Below are 16,981 nucleotides of genomic sequence, written 5' to 3'. Positions count from 1 at the left end.
GTCGCGACTTACACCGATGAACAAGACTCTACTTGACGGGTCTTTCAAGACATTGAACCTAAATGTATTCTTTTAAAATCTTATTCTCTGATTCAAAGTTTGTAACGACCCGAGAGCACCCCATAGTCGTTACATGCGTATTCGACCTCTATGATGTCTTATATAAGCCTTAGCATTCATTCATCGCATAGATCATAAAAAATCACTAAGAATTTAAAATTTTTATTCAATAAAACCATAAGACTTCAAGAGTCATCAACATTTGAGAAAACCAATACGCAAGCGGAAATACTAAGTCTCCTTAGCCAATCGTAGACAAGAACTTAAAACGTATTAAGGGACACGACCCTTTACAAATGAAATGAAACTTAAGTGTCTATTACAATGACTAAGAAACTTCTAAACGTAGTCCTCAAATGTTGAGGACATACCGAAGACTTGGAAGAGAGAAGCAATCCAAGCAACTCCAAAGCACAATCTCCCACTAGTTACCGCAATCTACACTTGTAGTAAAATAAAAGAAAGGGGTTAGTACAACACACGTACTAAGTAAAAGAATATGCAAAACATGCTAAAAAGGATATTTGTTTGGAAGTTATGCTTTCATGCCATTTTAATAAAATCTCATGAACATCAACATAATGGGCACCTTACAAGTCACAACCAATAATACAAAGTCATATGCTTCACAAAACCTCATAAAAAGAGATAACCCATTTACCTTTACCTTCTTGCCTTGGACCTCCACCTTAAGAAACCCTTAAGCAATACCTCTGTGCAATGTATGGGCAACGTCCCATACCATCACCAACACTAAGGCACCACCTTAAGGTCACACAAAGTGCACTTACCATGCGTACCTCAACCTTCACCAATTAATCACATAAGACATATAAGCACATAAGCCAACAAGACTCTTCATAAAACTATAAAACTCATCAAAATGTCATCCTAAGACTCACCTAAGTAAGACATGGTGAGGCAGCCCATACTACCTCTCCATACCACACCCAAGTGAGCCTTAAGACTACACAAGACAAGCTCCATTCACATGCTAACATAAATCATTCTTTCAACTTATTGCATTTAGACACTTCATTCACTAATGACATAAGATCATCACATACATTCAATTCAACATAAGCACTTACATTCACATTAGAATGCTCAAAGACCAACACTTTCATTAATTAGCCCAAAAAGACTCATTCATTCATTATCATTACTAAGACACACCAACATCTCCCATAAATATCTACTTGTGCAATATCTAGATGATGTCCCATGCCCCCACCTTTCCTATGTAGTAAATCCTTAAGAGACCCTAGTTCATTCATTTATTACTATGGGGGAAGAGCCTTGATCGACATAGACCATGGAGCTTGACTTAGAATCCCGGTAATACCCTTACCGGATGAGGGATCCCCACTTGCCTAAGGTAGGGTCATTCTTTTACCCTTTACGTGGTAGAGACCACTTGCTAGACCTATGTGGGCACATAGTTAAGCGACAGAAGGATTGCTTCTAAGTACCCACATCCCAACTAACGAAGGGGCACCCATTTTAAGGGTTGGTACTAAATACTCACATTTCAACTAACGAATGAGTATCCACCCATCTTCATATCATCTCGGTGCTAGAAATAACTCCCCCTAAGAGTTTGGACGTTCATTTCATTTAGGGATAAGGAATGCTACTAAGTACTCTCATCTCAACTCACGAAGGAAAACCCATCCTAGCCCAACATTCATTCATTTAGGAATAAAGATTGCTACTAAGTACTCTCATCTCATATCACGAAGGAGCACCCATCCTAGCCCAACATTCATTAAGGAAGCTCTTGGATTCAAAGATGAGAAAACTGTTCACCTAGGAACCCCATTCATTTAAAAGGAGTACTTTATGCGACTATCCTTACAATATACCCAAATTTTATTCATTAGCATTAACTCCCATTCTTTTCATTCATTTATTCATTCTTCACTTGGTATGACAATAGGTAAACATAGTCTACCTTAACCTCACCTTCATCATAAGTCAATCAAAGAAGACAACAACCAAGCATAACACATAAAGTCTCTACACAAGGTCACCTTTCATATTCTTAGAACATACACAAATTCACATCATATCACATTACCTTCACATAGTCAACATTACTCAAAACAGCAATTATCCATCTTTGTCTACAAGGCAATGATCAGAGCATGTTTATAAAATGAACACCTCACTTTCAAAGGGATCAAACCTCACAATTCTAACATCTACTACATATATATATATATATATAATACTACAATCAAATAATTTATTCATAACTTCATCATCATCATAAACCTTAGGTCACAATTGCCCATTCAAGGCCAACATCCAATATAACACAATTGACCATCAATTCCTCATAATTCAATATAGAACAATACATAAATCAATATCCCATAAGAATCTACACATTAATATCACATTATTAGCTCATAATCAATAGACCCACTTTAGACCCAAAATTAGGGTTTCAAGATAAGCAAGGGTACACGGAGGTTTTAACCTTAAAACCATCAATATTAACATAAAACATCATTTGAAATACTTTCATGCAAGAACCCAGGATTTGAATTGAAATTGGGGTTTTTTAGTGTTTTTGAAAAACATTGAAATCACTTTGATTTGGCTCTTTGATTGAAAGGAGAATCAAAGATAAAATCCCCATACCTTTATGATTAATTTCCTAGGAATTTGAAGGAGAAATCAGTAGGAACCCATCCCCTTGCTTGAAGCTTCAAAGATGTCTTCCATGGAGTTCTAGAGAGAGTTTATTTGAGAGGGAAGGTTCAATTGGAATAATGAGGTCCAACTCTAGGTTTTGGGGGGTTTATCCACTTAAAATGTCCTGAAATATGTAGAATAACCAATTATAATATTCCCCAAAGTACCCAAACTACCCCTCACTTAGTTGGACCTTTTAAACAAGTCAAACTTGAGTTTTATTTTCGCAGATTTCGTCGAGAAACAAGTTCACGACGCGGAGGTGTTCCCACAAGTTTTTGGAAATTAAATTTTGAAATAGAGGAGTCCGCGACACGTCTGCGACGCGGACCTAACATTTGTCCGTTGGTGGAGCTAGTCCACGATGCGGACATGCTCCCTCCAAGAACATTCTCATGTTTCTTTCTAAAAATAAACTAGGGGTTCGACAAACCTACCTTTAATGCCGATTAATCAAGACTGAAATGTTAGGCGGCAAAGTAATCTCAATTCGAGCACAAATAAATGACTAAAATACTAATAGAAATGCAAAAGTATATAAACTAAGGTGCAGGTGTGAGTTGTGAAGATTTTCAGTGAAGAAAAGTGAGGAATTTGAAAATTTAAACCTTAGGCCTTTTAAAAACCGTCAAGTTCTCGCCCATTCGGTGACAAGTTTTGCTCGCCGACCCACTCGGCGACACACCGAATGGTCACTTACCTCGCTGAGTTTTACAGGACTTTTAGTTGTTGTGAGGATCCACTCGATGGATTACATCGCGATCACCGACCTGATCGGCTATTCTTAAATGAATACTTGGGCTTGCCGAGTTTTCTAGACTCCACTTTATATTTGTCTTGAGTACAACGACAGCCTAGGTCTGAGTTACCGATCTCTTCGGCAATGTGTCGACTGGACCTTAAGCTCTCCAACCTGCACTTTTCACACACTTTCCACACTTTGACCTGCACAAACAACACACTGTTATTTCTTAAAGAAAGAATAAAGCAGTAAGGGGTCTTGGGTTCACTACAAGAAAGTTGAGATACGACGACATTATATAAATGTTGTATTCAACTGTTTAAATGTCATAAATCAATTTACCAACATTTAATTTACATTTGAATCAAATGTCGTTTATTTCAGTGTCAGGAAATTTCCGACATTTACCTAAATGTCGTTAATCATTTATGACATTTATTTTCTGACATTTAGGTAAATGTCAATATGAAATTTATGACATTTTGATAAATGTCAACAATAATTTTACGACATTCATTTTGCAACATTAAGGTAAATGTTGATAGTAAATATATGACATTTATTTTGTGACATTTAGAGAAATGTCAATTAGGAATTTATGACATTTATTTTCTGCATTTCGGTAAATGTGGATAAGAAATCTCCGACATTTACTAAACATCACTTTAAATTTCTAACATTTAGATTAATGTTGATAAAAGTTTCTTTATGACATTTACTTTGGGCTTATATAAAATGTCACAATAAAGTTTTGACATTTTAACCAATGTCAGCAAATAAAATGTTAAATGTCGTAAAAATTAGTGACATTTATATAATATTTTGCAAATTTTCTTTAAATTTTTCTTTATTTAGATTAGTAGCAGCACCAAATTTTTTAAAATATCAATACTAAAGCTCTCTATAATTTTTATTCTGACACAAACTTAAATTATACATAAATCAAATGAATTTTAATAATATAATCAAATAGCAAAGTCGCAATATAGTAAGTGTCATGTAAAAGTTAAATGATCTCAAAGTAAATAATGTGTTCTATCTCAAGTAAAATTGAAATCTAACTAGATGCTAATTATTTCAAAACCACCTGTATTTCACATTTTATCAACTCCTAATTGGATTAGATCTCTTAATTTCTTGAATAAAATATGAAATAGCTTTGTAAAATCATCAATCCACAGGTCAAGCAACTTGTTGCTAGTAATTGATCACCTCAATCGTTCCCCTTCAAAAATTCTGTACAAAAAAATTCACACAAAAAAAAGAATTATGAATAAATGAAATTATTTCCTTTTTAACCAGAACAAATTGTGAATTAAAAATAATAATTTTCTCTACAACAAACGATCGAAGAATCAATGAAATAACAATAATTATAGATGTTTCTCCAAAAAATGTTGTCTTGTAATTTTTTCCAACTTACCCACTTCTTTTTTCCTTGGCCAACTACACTTCTTCCAGTCTTCCAGACTGTGTTTTCCTGTGAAGAAACATTAGATTGTTTAATTTAATAGTTTACAAAATTCAAAACTTAACAAATCTGTTAAGATAGGTAAACGGCTAAATAAATGTTATCCCTTATAGTGCTATCTTATAAAATAAATTAGATTTAGTTACTCTCAAGTATTGCAAGCATTGTAAGAAGCTAGGACACTCAATGATAAATTGTAGAATTTTGGAGAAAATAAAAGTTAATGAGGAAAAGGAGGCAGATGCAAAAGGATTTGAATCTTGTTGTGGGCATGAATTTCAGAAACGAGTTTAACTATCCACTTACACAAGCTAAAGCCTCGGATGAAACAAATTCTCATGTCAAGTGTATAACACAACATACAAAATAGTTACTTTACTGATGAGGAATCTCATCACGATATCGAAAATACAAGTTAAACAAAATCTAATAAAGGTACTCCACCTTCCTAATGTTTTTGTGACACGGGAATTGTGACAGAAAACGTAGAAACATGGCCTCCACTTCTACTAACGGTAGAGGTAAGAAAGATCCTCCACCTTCCTAATGTTTTAATAAATAATACAATCTTCTGGAACATAAGGGGGATCAGAACAAAAAACGCCTATCACAGACTAAAAGGGTTGATTATCAAACACCAAACAAACTCTGTTGAAATATTTGAACCTTTTATGTTAAAAGAAAAAATAGAGGGGTTTTCAACAGTGTCTTTCTAATAATAATGGGCAAATATGGTGCTTTTGGAATTTTAACAGCCAAACCAGTATAGTTGCTAATGAAAACAAAATTATTACCCTAAATGTGAACAATGGTGTGGGTTATAAGATTTCTTGTATGTGCAATCTATGCCAAATGTGAATATGCTGAAAGTAGTGAACTGTGGAGCATCTTGACAAATCAAAGTCTTATGATTGATGCTCCTTGGTGTGCAGGAGGGGACTTCAATGTGATTTCTGACACTGAAGCAAAACTTGGTGGTAAGCCTCAAAGAAAGTATAAGATCAGCCTTGATTTTATTTGTAGTAGGAATCTTGTGGTCTTATTGATATTGGTTTTTTGAAGCTCTAAATGCACCTGATGTAACAACAGAAGACTAGGTAACAGAATTTGGAAGAGAATCAGTAGAATCTTCCTTAATGATTCTTGGATTAAGAGCTTACAAAACAACTTAATTAGTTAGACACTTGGCAAGGATATGCTCCGATCATAGGCCCCTACTCCTGAAATGTCACAACATTCAACAATCCTTCATCAAATATTTTAAGTTTCTGAATTTTTGGGTTACTCATCCTTGGTTTTATGATATTGTTTAGGACACCTGAAATACTAAGATTTCTAGAAACTCCATGTGGATACTTCATTCTCAAAAGCTTACCAGTATGTTATAGGAGATATTGATGATCATATGGCTGATTGGGAACAAAATAGTTTCCAAAAGCTTACTAGTAGACTCAATCCTCTTTTAAACAAGCTCATTTCCAACAACCAAAGTGATTTTGTTCAGTGTTACTTTTAGATGCAATTATACAAATAAATTCTAGAAACAGAGATGTTACTTCTGATGATGAACATGATTTGGTGGTCCAAGTTCAGTCAACAAGTGATGGCCAAAGGGATCAGTTGGCTACGGTTTCGGCTAAGTCGGGTGAAAATGTAGGTGAAACGCGCTAGGTTGACTGATGCTAGTGTAATTAATCAAGATTTAGTTATGGGGGGTCTATCAAAAATTATGTGGAACAAGTACAATAATCTAACAATGTGGCTGAAGTGAAATTGGTACAGAATTCAAATTGGACTTTGGTGACAAAATAAACTCTCCAGATGTTAGAATGGGTTCACCAATTCGTAAGATAATGCAGCAAACTATAGGCCGTCAAATTAAAAACTCAACTGCTCGAGCAACAGTTCAAAAAGAGGTTTCGTATCTCAACAATTGTGATGCTCTTTTGGATAATCTAGTGTATGAGATCAACCTAACAACTTCTAAAATGGTTATCGCTAATCAGGAAGTAATTAACAAATTGAGGAAGAGGAAGTGAGGTTCACTTCTCACCATATGCATAGCATATTGAACCCTGCAGCTCCTATTTTTGTTCCTAGAAGTGTTAAATCAGTAAGCCCTGTGCAAAGTTTGTTATAAAAAAACTAAGAAACAGAGTACCGGTCACTTAACTAATAAATCAATTATCATTAGAAACTTATCTATGGAATCCATTGGCAATTTAAACTTTTTATTGTTAGTGAGAGTTGAGTGAATAATAAATTGAAAGGAGGTTCATGGCCAAGGGGAAATATGTTCGAGTAACAGTGATTATGGAATGTACTAGTTGTGTCCAGCTGCTCTTTGAAGGAAAATTTCTAAGGCATCCATGTGACATATTTTTGAACCAATTTTTTTTATCACAAAAGCACAGTCCACTCAGGGAAACACTCATTAAGGACAGAAGAAAAAATCTACAATCGTATCCAAGAGGAAGTTAATATCGGGTAAGAAATCAATAAAACAGTAAAGCAAAGGAATAAGGATGGACAAATTTCAAAAGTTGAAGCACAAAAACAATGGAATATTGTTTTGTAGGCTTCAACGACTACTAGAAATCATCCCCCGTTAAGCAGCGGACACAAATCATGGGCAGATATAGTAGAAGATTGCAACAGTTAGGATATACGGTCACACACACTAAAAAAGGATCAGTTTGGGGCATGGATACAAGCAGAGAATCGTTTGGCTTCTGCAAATTATCAAAGACATGAAGTAGTACATAGTACTGAGGGGCATAATCTGATGAAAAATAAAAATTCCAAGTTAATTGAGGGGAAAAGAGATGTAGGAAGTAGAAAAAGATTGATACACATACAAGGAGTGGACTCGAATAATACACACATGGGTATAAAGAAAGATAATGCCCATATATTATGTCAAAAATGAATGCAAAGAAACTGCAGGTCTTAAGGAAAATGAGGAGGATTCCTTGCACAGAAAAGAATCAAACCAATTGCAGCCTATATATGGAGATAGAACCTTATGAATCAGAAGGGGGAACTTTTGTTGCTAATAAGACCCAAATTTTGGATATTGATTAGGGGGAGGAGGATAAGTGCTCAAAACTACCACTTGATAAGATGCTGCCCAGATGAATACAAAGGACCTGACAAAAAATATTAACCAGGGTATCATAATAGCTAATCAAATCGAAGGTCATAAAGGAATCAATACCATACAAGCTGGAACAAAAAATCAGGTATGTATTTCTGCTTTTGAGGCTTATTCTGAGTGCTTATCTCAGTCGTTAGCATTTGAACATTGTAATGAAAATAATAAGTTTAAGAAACTAAGGAATGACAATCAGAATGAAAGGAAAAAAAGGATAAACTAGAAACAATGCATCTTCACTCTCCAATTATGATGTTCTTAAGTGAAACAAAAAATAGAGAAAAAACGGTTAAGAGGGTACAAAGACAAGTAAATATGGTGCACGCTATAACTGTGGAGCCGATGGGATTATTAGGAGGACTAGCTTTATTTTGGAATGATACTATCCAGGTATGTGAATCACATTCTTCTCCTTTTTATATCGCAACTTTGATACAAGATGGCTTAGCTGATTCCAAATATTGGTGTATATTTGTGTATCTAAGTACAAATAGAGTCACTCGTATATATGAGATGCAAGAATTAGTGAAAAAATGCATAGATTGGGGTGCTTTGTGGGTCATAAAGTGTATACACTGTTGATGTTGCAATCAATTGCTTGCATTTCACATAAGTCAGGTACCAATACTTTATCAAGCTATTGTAGTATAATTATGCAAAGATATAATCAAAACAAAGCTACAACTCACCTTTTTCGGGTCAACAACTGAAACGGGCGATAATGATTGTTGGCGATCTTCAATAGATTTATTAGAAACCTATCACAAAAGAGACAAAATATTATATTTAAAAAAACCAAATAGCAATACTTTCTAAAATGAATATTTTGTGAACACATTTATTTACCTGCTCATTACTAAATGATTTTCTATTTGAGCCAAGAGTAATACCCAAAGAATCTACATATGCTAGTATCCCTGCTTTTACTTTATCATCTATTTTTTCTTCCATACTCATATTTGCTTCAGATAATTTTTTCTTCATCATTTCCATATCTTCCTCTGCTTTCGATAACTTCTTATCCATCACTTCAATTTCTTCTTTCGCTTCAAATAACTTTTCCTCCATCTCAATTTTCAGAGTAGAGGTTACGTTTTGAACTTCTATCTCAACTCTTTTATCAAAATCTCTTTGCTCATTTTGGGATCGCTTGTATAACGAGCCATAAACAAAACTTGGAGCTGCTCCTTTTCCTAGAGTTCGGACATTTCCATGAGTGTCTGGCCCCATTAATTGTGAGTACACATCATTTGGAGCACTTCCAGGTACATATAACTCAGGGTATACCTCAGCAAGATCATTCATTTCTTTCTTGATAAAAGAAAAATAAAGCAAGATATAGTTGATAAAATATTGATGGAATAAAGTATTGTACATTTATAAAGAATGAGAATTTACCATAACTTCACTGGCTTTTTCATTTATTGGTTCATTGTTCTTTTTCGTATGTGTTTTTTTGAACACATCGATACGAGTTGGTTTTACACCCTTCTCCTTTGTCATCTGTTTGAATTGTAAGAGATTGAAACAGAAATATTTTTAAAACGTGCATTAGTATATAATTATAGAAAGTAAATAATGATTATGTTATACATTATCTATAATTTGAGAATAACTCTTTCTTCCTGATGTGTGTGGCATAGTCAACTTCGTCCGACTTTCTTTGTTCCTCTCACTCTTTTTCTGAAAATGTTAGATATAACTCTACCCATTAGAGAATAGTCTAAACTCCATGTCATATCAGAAGATGATTGATGATGAGAGAATACCTTTGCATCAGTTGAGCTCCAATAATGTACTAGTGCACGCCATTGATCTTCTTCAACCCTATTTGGACGATTAGCTAAGCGTTCAACATCATTGGTGTATGAGTCATAACCACTGCTTTTTGCTTCATGCTTCCATTCTCTCCATTTAGATCCAATTGACATCATCAAAATACGCTTCATATCCTCAGTTGCATTAGTATTTTCCTACAAGCATCAATATATAACATATTTATATTAGAATATTACAAAAATAATAAATATCTTAATATCTTTTTTCTTTTTCTAGGAACCTTTATATCTGTCCATATCTTGTTCTTATAGAGACTAGGCAGAAGCCTCCAATCTTTATGATTTAATGGAGCTAAAATGCCATTTCGTGCTAAGACGCCAAGTTTTGAACTCAATCTACATCATTCTGGCCCAATAGGTTGGCCAAGATCATTCAACTCAACGTGTAAAATGCCACCATCTTTTCCCCATCCCGAGTGCATCATAGTGGGACACCTAGATCGCTTAGACTGCTCCCCGTTCTCACTAAAATCTGTGAGTAATTGAAGATAAAAAAGAAAAAAAAAATTAGTATTTATAAGAATGAGTTATCCAATACTTTGTACTACAAAAGGAAGAAAAGATATTAGGGATATTTGATACCTGGAAGATTTTCTAAATTATGTGAATCATTTCTTGAGATGTTATCAGGATGCACTTCTTTTTCATTTCGTGGCCAATTTTGAGGTGGTTGGGGCATTGATGCACTTCCCATTTGTTGTTCTTGTTGCTCCAGAGAGTTATATAAAATCTCACCTTGAATAGAATTTCTTTGTCTTTTTCTTCCCATTTCAATAAAATTTGCTCAAGAGCTATGATACCTGCAAATTGAAAAATATTTTCTACAGTCCAAAAGTACAAAAATAATATCTAACTATCAAGTTAAATAATAAGACACATAAGCATATGAATAACAAAACACATAACCATACGAGATTTTAACAACTGAATGACATAGTAAAAAACGCAAAAATTTATATTGTTCAATAACAATCTAAATTAAAATAATCATAATAACATAATAGTAATAAAAATTAAGATGTATCATCATCTTCATCAAATGCTTCATTACATTCCAAAGTTTGTGGGTCGATCTCTATTCCTGGTACTCCATGTCTAACCCATTCAATATCGTCTTCACTTTCAAATGTAGTGTCATCCAATTGTTGCTCAGGCCACAATTCCATATGGCCTTCCTTATGCTCAATTGATGGTGTATCTTCACCTAAATCATAAAATCCTCTTGGCTTAAATTTAACAACAATTTGCCACTCATTTTCCATTGGATGATCGACATAAAAAACTTGTTGAGCTTGAGAAGCAAAGATGAAAGGTTCATTTGATAAATGTTGTTTTGTGTAGAGTAGATGATTAAAATTCACAAGAGTAAATCCATAATCATCTTTCTCAATAAGCCCTTTATTGTTGTTCACCCATTTACAGGTAAATAATACAAACTTGGCCTTCTTGGTGTACCACAACTCAATTATGTCTGTGAGGATCCCATAAAAAGAAACATCTGCCAATATGGGATTTTTATCTCTTGCACTCGCATAACTTTGAGTGGTAGCTTTTACCATTATACCACTATTTTGAGTTTTTCTCTTGGAATCACGAGATTTTGTTAAGTATCTAACTCCATTACATATATATCCCGTCATCCTTTTTGCTTGCTTTGATGGGCCAACAACTAAATGTTGAATATCTTGAGGTATTTGTTCACCAGCCAAATGCATCTTCTCAACCTACCATTTAAAAGTATAGTTAAAATTTGATTTTTTTATTATAGCTATAGTAATGCATATATGATGATATTTTAGTTTGTTCATAGTTACATGATTTCTAAGCCATGTTTGAAATTTTTCATTCTGAATCCGATCCACATCATGTCTTGATAGACGAGGATTTCCCTTCTTGATTTCTTTTATATGCTCTCTGCAAAAGTAAGATACATTTATACTTAATATAAGCACTTGTCGATTCTATTACTTAATAATTAATTACTAAGCATGATTAATGATTTAATACTTACTCACGATATGGAGTTGTGGAGGCAGAATTAAATAAAACATGTCTGTGTGCTTGAGCATGTGTAATGTCATCAAGAATAAATCCTTTCTCTTTACTTGATCGACGACCCTCCAGATCAATTGTTTCATTAGACAAAGTATTATTTCTTAATGGTCGATTAGACTTTGTCTCCACATCATCTAAGTATCTTGAGCAGAATGTCATGATCTCTTGTATCCATTGTCCCTCTGCAATGCAACCTTCTGGATGACTTCTACTTCTTACAAAGTTTTTAAGACTAAGCAAGAACCTAAAGCAGAATATTAAAAGAATTTCAATACAATTCTTTATAATCAAAATAAAAATTATAAAATGATACCTTTCAATTGCCCACATTGAACGATATTGGGATGGTCCACCCAACATTACTTCTTCAGCTAAATGGATAACTAGATGCTCCATGATGTCAAAAAAAGATGGAGGAAATATTCTCTCCAAATGACAAAAAGTTATTGCAACTCGATCTTGGAGCTTTTCTAATTCACCTATCTTCATAACTGTTGAAGAAATGCCCCTAAAAAAATTGCTTAACTCAATTAATGGCTTAAGTACATTAACTGGCACAAGATTCCTCAAGGCTATAGGAAGGAGTTGTTGCATTAAAACATGACAGTCATGACTCTTCAATCCATGCATAGTGCGTCGTTTAAGATCAACACAATTTGATATATTTGAAGAATAACCATCTGGAACTTTCACATCTCTTAAAACTTGTAAAAGCATGTCTTTTTGTTTGTTACTCTATGTGAAACATGTAGGTGGTAGATAATATTTCCCGTTAACTTTTTTCTTAGGATGCAAAGCTTTTCGGATCCTCATCTCTTGTAAATCCAAACGAGACTTCAAATTGTCTTTTCCTTTGCCATCAACATTCAATAATGTCCAGAATATGTTGTCAAAAACATTCTTCTCAATATGCATTGTGTCAAGATTACGACGCATCATATTGTCTTTCCAGTATTCCAACTCAAAAAATATGCTCCTTTTGTTCCATATATTTTCCAACACATTACCAACATCATCAACATCCCCCCATTTCCTTTTACGAGACTTGGCCAATGGATCTTTTCCAAATTTATTTCTAATATTCTTCGTTTGCTTAAGAATCTCAATTCCTGACACTCGTTTAGGTGCTACCTCCAATTCTGCAAGGCCATCAAACGTAACTTTATCTTTTCAAAACTTGTGACCATGAGGTAACCATCGTCTATGAGACATAAAACAATACTTCTGTCCATTTTTCAATCTTCTAAACTTAGTCTTGGTAAGACAACAAGGACAAGCATATCTTGTTTTCACGCCATATCCTGATAAGTTACCTAATGCAGGAAAATCACTGATTGTCCAAAGTAATGATGCACGCATTTGAAACATGTGATTATTTGATGCATCATAAGTGGAAACACCAATCCATAATTCTTTTAACTCATCAACTAAGGGTCTTAGATAGACATCAATGTCATTACCTGGAGCACGAGGGCCATCAATAATCATTGATAATATCATATATGGTTGTTTCATGCACAACCATAGTGGCAAGTTATAAGGAATCAAGATGACCGGCCATGTGCTATGTGAGATAGACATAGACTTGAATGGACTAAAGCCATCTGAAGCCAGTCCAAGTCTAACATTCCGAAGATCTTGAGCGAAATCAACATGTGTTTCATCAAAATTCCTCCAAGCAATACTGTCAGCAGGATGTCGCATTACCCCATCTTTAGTGTGACCTTCTGCATGCCATCTCATTTCGGTAGATGTTTTAGTCGACATAAATAGTCTTTGAAGTCGTGGTATCAATGGAAAATATCTAAACACTTTTGCTGGAATGTTTGAACTTTTTGAACTATTGTCTATTGATTCACCTTTAAATTATTTGTATCTTGGAGCTTTACAGATCTTACAATTTATTTGATCTTCTGTCTCATTCCAATAAATCATACAATCATTTGGACATGCATGTATTTTTTTGTACTCAAGCCCTAAATCTTTAATAATTTTTTTTGAATCATTAAAGGACTTGGGTAATGTTTCACCTTTAGGAAGCACATCTTTTAACAACTCTAGCAACATTGAAAATGAATTGTTACTCCACCCATTCAGACACTTCAAATGTAAAAGACGAGCAAGAAATGAAAGTATAGAATACTTGCTTCCCGGGTATAACTCCTGTTCAACTTCTTTCAATAGTTTAAAAAATTCTCCAGTCTTCTTATCAAACCCCCTATTATGTTGGTTTGAACTACCCAATCCATCAGTCCCACTAGTGTCCATATCAACAAAGCTACATGTAGGAGGAATTCCAAATGCTTCATGTAACATGTCTTGCATTTCATCACCTTTATCTAATTGATCCACACATATTGGTGAAGATGATTTCTCACCATGAAAAATCCAACTAGTGTAACTAGTTAGAAATCCATCAACCACAATATGTTCAACAATCAAATCTTTTCGAACAAATTTCATATTACGACACTTTCGACATGGACACAAAATTTCAGAGGCATTAGGCCTATCTAATGAAGCAAAATGAAGAAATTTATTTGTTCCATTCTCATATAAAGGATCAAGCCTATTCTTTATATTTATCCAACTCTTATCCATTAAGAGTATAACCTGTACCTATAGGAAACAAAAATCAAATAAAAAAAATAGACATTCAAAATCAACTAACAATATTAATAAAATAAATAAACGAAAGTGATCCTAATTATAAGCAGTAATCATAATACAATGATCATGATGGAGTGAATTTTTATGAAGATTATGCTTCTGTTTATATTTATTTTTCATATATTTACTCAAAATTGTAGAAAAATTATCTCAAGTTGGTCATTTGATAATCATTTGTAGTTTTATATCACTGATTAGTTCATATAAATTGGTCTTCTAAAAATAAGCTAACCAACCACATAGTAGGACTATGGTAACCATTCATGATTTATTAAAGGAGGGTGTATCGCTGATAATATTAATTTGATTCAAGAGATGGTCCAAAATATGAAACCACAATATGAAAGGTAGAAATCCTAGTAACAATGAGATATTAAAACTTAACACAACCGAAGATTAAGATAGATGTTTAGTGGGAATGTTTCTGTGTTGTTTTAAGGCATATGGGGTTCAATGATATTTTGATTCAGATGATTGGGAGAATCATAAGCAATAACTGATACTCCATTTAAATGGTTGGTGTTCAGCATGACACTATTTTCCCCTGTTTAGGTGACCCTCTCTCTGTAATAATGATGATTGATATACTTAATATGTATGAAAAGATTTCAGGTCAACTGATAAATAAGAATAAATTTGATTTCATGGTCTATCCTAAAGCCTCAATTCACATAAAAAAATGTTTTAAATCTATTACTTGCTTCTCTCATACCAGATCCCTCTGAAGTACATAGAAAGTCCTATCTCTCAAGTCAAAAACAAAAAATGTCATTTTACTGATCTAGTGATTAATAAAGTGGCTAAGAAAGTTACTTCTTGGCAAAAAAACACTAACTCTTACCGCTGGTGGTAAATCTGTTATGCTCAATTCTGTTCTGACCTCTATCGCTCTTCATATTTTCTCTGTGATACAACCTACTGAAGGCACCTTTAAACAAATTGATAGTCTCATGGCTATCTCTTTTTGGGTTGAAGCTGATTGGAGGAAGAAACGCCATTGGATAGCATGGGATTATCTATGTTACCCCTACATACTCAGAGGGGGGAATTTGAATGAGGCAAATCCAAAGTTTTTGTGACTCATTTTCGGTGAAGAACTGGTGGAACATTAGAACTAACAACTTACTTCTCAGAGAATTCCTCAAAACCAAATACTACAAAAGATAACATCACGTGGCTAGAAAAGGAACTAATAATCAATCCCATACATGGAGAAGACTAATAAAAATCAAAGAACTTTTTGAACCGAATATCTTATGGAGTATTGGAGAGGGCAACTGTTCTTCTAGTGGAATAACTGGAGTTTCAAGCAACATTCAGCAAATACTTCAAATGCATAATGAACAAAATATTCAAAAAAAAAACACAATTAGCCAAACGAAGTTGATTGGACTATCCAAGAATGTTGCTGAATCCACTAAAATGCATAATTTTAAGACCACAAGTGATGAAACAAAATAGAACAGATTCAAACTAAAGCATAAGAGCATAAGTTAAAATCCAAAAGTCTATAGTGTCAAAAAAAAAAAAACACATACTCTTACAGATTCGGAAGTCAAGATCTACCAAATCGAAAGAAAATACAAAACACACAAATTATTAGATCCTATAGAAGTTTTAAAAAAATGAACCACCAAACTTGAAGAAAAAGAACATTGAAAACACATTGAAATTGAAGCTTAAGAGCACAAGTTAAAATCCAAATGGCTATAGAATCCACTTAAGCACATATCTGTACACATATCTATACATACTCATATGTCAAAATCTACCAAAATTGAAAGAAATATACAAACCACAAAAATGGTTAGATACTACAGAAAGGAAAAAAGCACAAAATTTGAAGAAAAATGACACTGAAAACACATTAAGAACTGAAGCATAAGAGCAGCACAAGTTAAAATCCAAATGACAATTGAATCCACTAAAGCACAAACCTTTTTTTTACTGATTCACAATATCTACCAAAACTGAAGGAAATATACAAACCCCACAAATCATTAGATATTATAGAAAGGAAAAAAGCACAAGATTTGAAAAGAAAAAGAACAATGAAAACACCTGAAGCTTAAGATCTTCCTACTAGCACCTTGCCTTCTTTTTCTCTTAATCTTCAAACTGTAAATCAATGGTGAAGTTTCAATAAATCAATGGTAAAACTTCAAAAAATAGATAGAACGTATGAAGGCGATATGTGAGATGATTACTTAATCTGTTAACACCATATAAGAAGTACTTCAAGAACACTAAATCTAGTTCTAAGGTACGAATTTCTGCAACAATCTTCA

General features: G+C 33.7%; 2 protein-coding genes across 8 annotated transcripts in view; both read right to left on the bottom strand.

The window, feature by feature from the left end:
• The window catches only part of LOC125853694 (RGS1-HXK1-interacting protein 1), a 1,101,770-nt gene that overhangs the window by 815,460 nt on the left and 269,329 nt on the right, over positions 1–16,981 (bottom strand). The gene's annotated exons all lie outside the window — the stretch shown is intronic.
• The window catches only part of LOC125853691 (uncharacterized), a 13,179-nt gene continuing 642 nt past the window's right edge, over positions 4,445–16,981 (bottom strand). The window contains exons 2-11 of one of the 3 annotated variants that reach the window (XM_049533417.1): positions 16,755–16,811; positions 10,551–10,768; positions 10,190–10,440; positions 9,900–10,103; positions 9,724–9,813; positions 9,529–9,633; positions 8,977–9,441; positions 8,820–8,888; positions 4,929–4,985; positions 4,445–4,741 (exon numbers count right to left, since the gene is read on the bottom strand). In XM_049533417.1, the coding sequence (XP_049389374.1) occupies positions 4,733–4,741; positions 4,929–4,985; positions 8,820–8,888; positions 8,977–9,441; positions 9,529–9,633; positions 9,724–9,813; positions 9,900–10,079 (975 nt within the window). In that variant the 5' untranslated portion in view covers positions 10,080–10,103; positions 10,190–10,440; positions 10,551–10,768; positions 16,755–16,811 and the 3' untranslated portion in view covers positions 4,445–4,732. Of the gene's footprint in view, positions 4,742–4,928; positions 4,986–8,819; positions 8,889–8,976; positions 9,442–9,528; positions 9,634–9,723; positions 9,814–9,899; positions 10,104–10,189; positions 10,441–10,550; positions 11,693–11,782; positions 11,883–11,979; positions 12,268–12,336; positions 14,101–16,754; positions 16,812–16,981 lie in introns of those variants that run through there. The other 2 variants (XR_007445202.1, XR_007445201.1) reach the window with 2 other exon arrangements.

This window comes from Solanum stenotomum, chromosome 1 (genome assembly GCF_019186545.1).
Source record: "Solanum stenotomum isolate F172 chromosome 1, ASM1918654v1, whole genome shotgun sequence".
Lineage (NCBI taxonomy): Eukaryota > Viridiplantae > Streptophyta > Magnoliopsida > Solanales > Solanaceae > Solanum > Solanum stenotomum.
Note: the sequence above shows the minus strand (reverse complement) of the source record. Positions and strands in the feature narration are given on the sequence as shown.